This window comes from Monomorium pharaonis, unplaced genomic scaffold, assembly GCF_013373865.1.
Source record: "Monomorium pharaonis isolate MP-MQ-018 unplaced genomic scaffold, ASM1337386v2 scaffold_426, whole genome shotgun sequence".
NCBI lineage: Eukaryota > Metazoa > Arthropoda > Insecta > Hymenoptera > Formicidae > Monomorium > Monomorium pharaonis.
Window position 1 is genome coordinate 22,327 of NW_023415721.1, and position 8,388 is coordinate 30,714.

An 8,388-nucleotide genomic window follows, 5' to 3' on the forward strand; every position below is an offset into this window, starting at 1 on the left:
ATGACACTTTTAATTAGTAAATAAACAAATAGATTGTAATATACACAATAAATATATTGTGATTATAATTAGCAATTTTATTAAAATTGTATTTTCTATATGTTATTATTTTTGTAGATATTACTAGATATATGATATTTATTATGTGAATTTAATGTTTATCTTCCACAAGTTACAGAGAAATATAAAGTAAAAATTTTTAATGTGATTATGTAAGTTTTCATACAACTTTAATATATTTTTTGTAACTTATAACTTTTGTAACAAATTTTTACAGAGCAAAATGCCTAATGGCAGAATAAAGAATTTATAGCATATCATTGTTTAATAACATTGTTGTAATTATGTAGACTTTTATGATACTTCAATGATATCTTTATCTGATATTATTTTTTTATTAAAAGATTTGATTAATTTAAAATTTAATGTATCACGTGTAACACAAATAGTTTTTTATTGCCATCAAAATTATTCCAATTTATTTTCTGTGCAACATTGCTAACAACACATTTATTTATTATAAAAATTATTATAAAAATTGTTACAAATTTGTTACAAATTTAGAATAATAATAATAATATTTCGTTTATTTGACATTTATCAAATTGTATGAAATGATAATTCTTTTTGCAACCGCAAATTATGCATTACTACAACTTCCTAAAGTAATACGTATAGCAAGGGTGGCTAATCTTTTGTCTGGCGTGTCATTACACTTCGAAATTTTTAGAATGCCAGTCAATTACGGAATTAAAAGGCAAAAATGATTGTAATTTTATACTTTCTTCTTGCATTAAACTAAAAAGACTTTTTTTATTTTTACAATATTTGTTTTCTTTGTTGTGTTTTGTTTTACATTTTAAAATAAATTATTCAAACCAAAATAGATCAAAATGTTACTGTGTTTAAAATATAATTTTTATTTCTAATAAAGTTTTTTGAATTTGTTTTTTATTTACAAATTTATTAATATTAACTGAAGAATTGATAAACATCATGTCTCTAGTATTTATAAATATATATATTGCATAGTATTTTTAAAACAAATCTAGATATTAGCTAGAAAACGCAAGCGTAAAAAAAAATAAATGTAGAAAATTTTGAATATTTTACTGTATTATTTTTAATTTTTTAAACTTATTTCTATAGCACACTTCTTTAAGCGTGCCATTAAGAATGCTTTTCGCGAATTACTAGTGTAAAGATTGGTCATCCTTGTGTTTCAAAGCGGTGTTCAATGACCTTATTAATATAATTAAAAAAAAGTAATTTTATTTTATTATTACAATTTAATTAATTAATTTGAAAGCAAATGATTATGTTTTATAGTAAGTTTTTTACAAAATGATACTGGTGTGTTATTTCTCCGAATTTTCTTTTCATAGTCACATTCTATACATCTATCATTATTCGTAGTACTGACAAATATGAAAGGAACTTTTTAATATAGACATATAAGTTTTCAATGGTTACTACGAAATATCTGCCAGCTAATAGTTGAACAGGTTGTTGCGATCGCATGATGACAAATAAGACATTCCTCATTAATTTCAATGGGAAAGAGCTCCAATTGCAGCTGTAGATGGAGTACGCAATATCTTCCATTTGACACTTTAGATAATCGCCCACAAAACTATAAAAGAACAGCTGCAAAAGCAGAAGTGATTATCACTGATAAGCATTTACTAATCATCATTGCGTCATGTAATTTTAGTGCCACAATCAAATTTAGACCTGGAAAATACAATTATACTGCATAATAAATGTTAATTTCTTCTAACATTCTAGTTTTAAGTTTGTCAGTTTTATTAGATAATTTTGTTATATTATTAGAGTATTCACAGGATAAGACTAAAAAAAAGTATTTTATAGACATTTAATAAAAGTTTAGCTTTATAACCTTTTTGCATAAGAAATTTATACTTTGATGGTATAATTTAATAATTTTATTGTAAAAAGTAAAAGGTATTGAGTAGATAAAATTCAGTAGATATTTACCGATAAAGCAAATGATAATACAAACTGAACAACAATTGTACAAGTAAAACGAAACTTATTACATCTACCAGAAGTTCCGCATGCTCCATAAGATGACGATGTCTTGATATCAGTACAAAAAGTTCTTTACTTAAGTTTTCACTTTTTACACCATAATTAGTAAATTCGATTTTTAGAAGTTCCATTTGCCCGCAAATATGAAGAGTGATAGCGTAGAAAAGTGAATCATTACCTTTATAATAAATAAATTTAACCTTGTATTAAAATAATTTACAATAAAAGTTTTAATAATAATAAAAATGATAAGAATTTGTATAAAAAATAAGTTAAAAAAAAACAAAATGTTTCATTGCAGCTGTAAGTTAAGAAAAGAACTATTAAAGTCTAATATTCATTAAATATATAATATTCGTTAAATACCACCTATTAAAATAAATTAAACACCGAAATTATTTCTTTTGCTAATTATTTTTTATAATAATTAAGCAAAAGAAACAGCTAATAAACCAAACAATTAAAATCTAAAAATTTTGAAATTTATTATTAAATTTTAATTAAAAATAATAAGTTTATATTATAAATAAATTTCATCGATATTAACGATCAGTTTATTTACCAACATTGCCGTTGACGTTGAGTAATAATAAATAATATTGCACCAAAGCAAGTGTGAAGTATAAAGTTGTAGAGATATGACCTAAGTTTCCTAAGGTCCATGTTAAGGGTAAGGGTAAATCTGCTAATTGATTCTTGATAGATACATTAACTTGAGTATTGCTTTCTAATATAGGCTTTAGCGTAAAAAGTGTTGCAGCCACATAAGCCAAAATTGAGATACCGTAGGAAATTATTCTTCCCATATATGCGTGCCGTCGCATGATCGTGCGCTTTTCCTCAGTATCGATAGCAAGATAATCGGTAACGGCCGAAGTAAAATTGAGAATCAGTTTGTCGGCATAAAAGCGAAAAGAAAATATTTTAATACAGAGAGAGTGGCGCAGCACGTAAGCATAAGTTTATCGAGTTTATATATGCCATTATCATTACTGAAATTTACTTCCCAGGAACATCGTGATCATTAACACGGCCTGCACAAATAGAAAAAATGCATCGCTTATTAAATAATTTTGTTCCTGTTTTTTTTTTTTTGGCTGTATTCACGACACACTAAACATTTCGTTTGAATTGTACTATATGTCAAAATTAGAAGAGAAATTTTATTGTGATGATAAAAATTAGGAACGTAACCAAACTGGAACCGCTTAGGATACAAAGAATTAAAGAAAATGTATATTATATTTTTGCAGTGGCCAGATGCTAATGGCAGAGTTATAAATTTCAAGATGTCATAGCGTATGCTATATCATCATTCGGCGGGCATTGTTACAGTTAAGTACAGCTGCACGTTGCATGATCAATGTCATAATAGACGTTATCCATAGCAAAAAATCGATCATCGACGAACATCGCTTTGGCTTCATATTTATTAGAGTCAGCGCAATTTTAACGTACAAAATTCTTGTTATTTTCTAAAACATAGTTATTTTACAAACGAAAAAAAAAACGGTCTTTTTTAATAGGAAAGTAGACGTGGGGCAAAGATCGAGGAGAGGGATTACTTTGCTTGCATGCACAACCGTCTGTCGTGAGCGTGCTACATATGTTTATAACTTCGTATCTTTTTTCAAAGTAGATTATTTAAAAATCAGTGCATTAAACTTTCTTAAAAAACACGTGTAAGTGTTTTCCCTCACATCAAAATTTTCAATCATTTGTACATAAATGTTTACAACATATTTATCTCTTATACATATAAATCATATTCTCTGGCTTGCTCTGACAAATTTTTTTCACACGTATTATCTACATCACAAATTTAATATTATTAAAATGTTTAAATGAAAAGCAAAGAAGCAAAAGAAATATTTCTATTGTTTTTCAAAACATAATTTAAAATTTTTAATAAAATCGCTTACTTGTTTGTCCATTTACAAGTTTAGCACAATCTTTATACGAAAACTGATAATATTCTGTTCCAATTGTTCAATGTTTATCCATGATATTCTTAGTAAAACGAATGCCGAAAAGAGCGAAGTGTAACAAAAATATATGTTTTAATAGATTTACAATTGCTATTTTAATAAACTGTATTATATTTAGTTTTTAAATTTTTTCTTCTACACGCCCGCTTCTTCTTACGTATATTACTGTACTTGGTTTTTTCCCCCTTTGATTGCTATTAGGTATACAACGTATGGTCGGTTAGTCCGTCCCTGTTTTAGAATAACATATAATACCTTTTAAAAACAATAAACAAAAAAAAACCTTTATATTTATTTAAAAAAATTTAATTATCAGCAAGAAATATGGAGCTTTACGTATTCTTTTACAACAAATGACTTACGCTTATTGGTGTGCGTAAATGTTACGTTTTCAACTATTCCTTTTATATGACCTTTCGATGCGTCTTCATCACTCCAGACCTGCAAATACGAAAGGGAACTTTTTAATATGGTCATAAAGTTTTCCAAGGTTTTACCCAAAATATCTGCCCTAGCAGTTGAACATTGGTTTGCGAAACGCATTTAGACCAATAAAAAATTGCTCATAAAGTTTCAATGGAAGCAATACCAATTGGCAGCTATAATGGATTCCCGCAATATCTTTCATTTGACACTTAAATAATCGCCAACAACCTATGGAAAACAATTGTAGAGAAAAGCCCATCATTGCTGATATGCATTTCGTTCGCGAACGATTATGTGTCCGTGCCTTCATGAATGCCAAACACAAGTTTAAAAAACCTGAAATCCAATATAAAGGGGGGCAATAATGCAAATATTAAGTTATTTATGTCATTAAATAATCAGATATACATTTTATACGCACTAATTATTTTTTACTTTTTACGTTAAATAATATATAATAAAATATAAAATTTTCTCATATTTGCTAATTTCATGATAATAATAGCACTCATAGAGTTACAAGAAGATTTATTATATGTATAATTGAACAATGTATATTAATTCAAAGATATTTTACCGACAAAACAAATCACAAAACCACGCTGAGATTTTCACGAGTAAAACGATACTTCTAACTTCTGTCATAATTTCCGCATGTTCCATTGATACGGTGTCGTGATATCAAAGCGAAATCTTTACTTATGTTTATTACTTCTTTGCCATATGGCAAAGTCGGTTTGTAGAAGTTCCCTTGCCCACAAACTGTGGAGAGTAATAGCAAGGAAAGTGAATCATTAACTTTATCAATAAATATAAACCTTACATAAAACAATAATATATAGTTATTAATCATAAAAAAATATTAAAATTGCTGCAAAAACAATAAAAGTAGAATGTTGTAGGTGTCCGTAATAAGGAGGTTATTATAAAACAAATAAGAGTTTAAATATTTCCACATCAATAAAAAGTTGCCTTTATTTTTTTAAACACTAATTGTGTACCTTTTGTATGCTAAAATTTCATAAAATTTTTAAAAGTTTAAAATCAAAACTTATATACAAAAGTTATTAACAAATAATTTATTTTTAATAAGATAGGTATCAGGAGATAAAATAAAAAATAAACTAATAATATTTTAATTACAAAAAAATTAGACTACTAGCAAATCTCTACTGTATTATTAAATAGTTTTATTACCAACATTGCCGTTTTGCAATTGAGTATAATAAATAATATTGCAACTAAAGAATCGTGAAATATAAGGTCGTAGATATCTGATCGTTTCCTAAGTCCAGGTAAAGTAAGGGTCAATCCCGCTGCTTTATTCGTGATAATGCATTAACTTCAGCGTTGTTATCACCTTATTATCAATAGGCATTAGTCGAAAAGTGTTTGATTCAAATAACTTAAAACTATGGGTCGTGTAAGATAATTATCCTTCTCCAATGCGTGCTGTCGCATAAATTGTGCGTTTTTTCCTCGTATCAATGGCGATATTATTCGGTGACAGCCGAAGTAAAATTACGAATCATTTTTCAGCATATAAGCGAAGAACAATATTTTTTTAGTACAGAGAGGAATGGCGCAGCATACAACCTAAGTTCATCGAGTTTTACGTATGCATTACATTATTGAAATTCAACTTCCAGGAACATCGTGGATCCTAAACACAGCCTCCCCAGATGAAAAGATATACTGTTCATTATCGTTTTGCAACCTGGTTAAAATTTAAATCAAGCTTTTATTTAAATAATTATTGGTTTGATTTTAATGAAATTAATGTAGGGAGAGTTTCCGTGTATGTACTATTTAAATTACCACCCAAATTATAAAGAGTGCACTGGCAAAACCAATAAAACTGATCAAAATTTAAAAAAATATAGTTACTTATAAAAAATATAATCACTTTATAAAATTAAAAATATAGTCACATCTACCATATTCTGTTTTTTATTGTTTTTTGCAGCAAATTTTAGTAGTAGGTTTATTCATTATTAATAAATGAAAGTAATTTTTTTAAAGTAAGATTTAAACTTATTTTAAAGATAATATCACTTTTTTCGCTATTACCATATGCTCTTAGGTTTTAAGTTCGTTTTATCTTTGAAATAACGCAATTCAAAATAACAATCCAATATGACGGAAAGATTTTAAACATCATATTTTTGTCAGGTTCAATTTTTCAATTTTGGGCCTTTTTTTTAAGTTTATCAATAAACTTCCACTTAATTTACATAAAAGGTTGCTATAAAATGAACAGATGTACATAAATGTTGAAAAGTATTTAACATATTTACAAAGTGCTTCTAAACGTAATCTAATAACAAAATAAATGATAAAGTACTTTATAGTTTTCTAATTTGGTATTTAGTTTGTGATATAAATTGGAATGGTCGTGCAATGCACCACATAACATTTCAAATAAAATATCTGTTGATATTAATTCGTGTCTATTTTACTTTAAGAGTTGTATGAAACACAGTCAAACTATCTTAGTGACCCAACTTTACCACTTTGAATTTTATTAGTTAAAGTTATACTCGAATTTAGTACAGTCTCACAAACGATATAAAGTAATTTAGATAAATTGCACCACTTTAAGATTAAATTTGCCATATTGAATCCGTTCATAGCAGATATATAATTTTGAATGTTGAAGGCCAGAAATCGTAAATAAGTGACTATAATATTCAATGTAGTTTTACATTTTTATTCCCAATAGAAGCTGGCCTCACAAAGATTAAAAGTTTATTCATTTTTGTTATATTGTTGTTACTTCTAATCTATAACGATGTACTAAATATCTTATTTGAACTATCGACCTCTATATGTCAAAGCACAAGAAATTTTATTGTCAAAATATTAAAATATAAAATATTGAATAAACATTAGGACGTACCGAACTGGAGCCGCATGTATGGCCGACTGTAAAGAAAATGTCTCATATTTTTGCAACGCTGCCATGTAACCTATGGCAGAGTTAAAAATTTCCAAGAAGTTCATAGCGTATTCTTAATCATCATTTCGCGGCATTGTTTCAGTTAAGAGTAGAGCTGTACATGCACACAATTGTCAAATTATATGAGCCGTTATACATAGCCCAAATCGATCATCTACGACATTCGCTTTGGCTCATATTTTTATTAGAGTCACGCAATTGTACATTTACTAAATTAGCTATGCTGTTGAAATATTTCTAAAACACCAGTATTTTAACAAACAGAAGGAAACGGGCTGTTTTATATGAATGAAGTGGTGCAAAGATCGAAGGAGGGAGTACTTTCCCTTCAGTACACCGTCGTCGTTGAAACGTGCTCGGTGTGTTTACTCCGACATCTTTGGTTTAGCAGGTCAATGATTAATTTAAAATCGGTATCATTAACTCCTAAAAAACACGTGTATGTTTCCACAACAAAATTTTCAATACATTTTGTACATAAATTGTTCATAATATTTGTCTCTTATACCTATAATCAATTTTCTGGTTTTTTCTCTACTACAAAAATTATTTAACAACGTTATTTCTATCTAGTCATAAATTTAATTGATTAAATGTTTAAAGTGGGAATCAAAATAAGCCAAAGAAAAACTATTTATTGTTTTTCAAAACATCGTTTAGATTTTTTTAATAATACATTTAATTGTTTTTCAATAGCAAGGTGACGTCAAATATCCTTTTAATGACGTCTTCTTGACGTTCACACGTCCTTAAGAACTCTTTAAGATAAGATCATTTTGACGTCATTTGCTACTTGGGGGTTGTTCCATTTACAAGTTTATCACAGCTATTATTGAAACTGGATAAATATGATGTTGTCTATATGTTCACGTTATCTATTACATTCGTAGTAAAACTAATGCAGAAGAAACGCACGTGTAAAAATATATTTTTAATAGATTACAATTGCTATTTTTACACTGT

The 8,388-nt window shown here is 27.5% G+C and overlaps 1 protein-coding gene across 1 annotated transcript; it reads right to left on the reverse strand.

Moving 5' to 3' along the window:
* Window positions 1–1,700: 1,700 nt before the first annotated feature.
* LOC118648421 lies at window positions 1,701–2,966 on the reverse strand (the record flags this gene model as incomplete). Its single annotated transcript, XM_036294730.1, has 3 exons — window positions 1,701–1,734; window positions 1,999–2,230; window positions 2,615–2,966. Coding segments are annotated over 3 exons (618 nt in total), but the record flags the coding sequence as incomplete, so codon positions are not given.
* Between the last annotated feature and the right edge of the window lie 5,422 nt (window positions 2,967–8,388).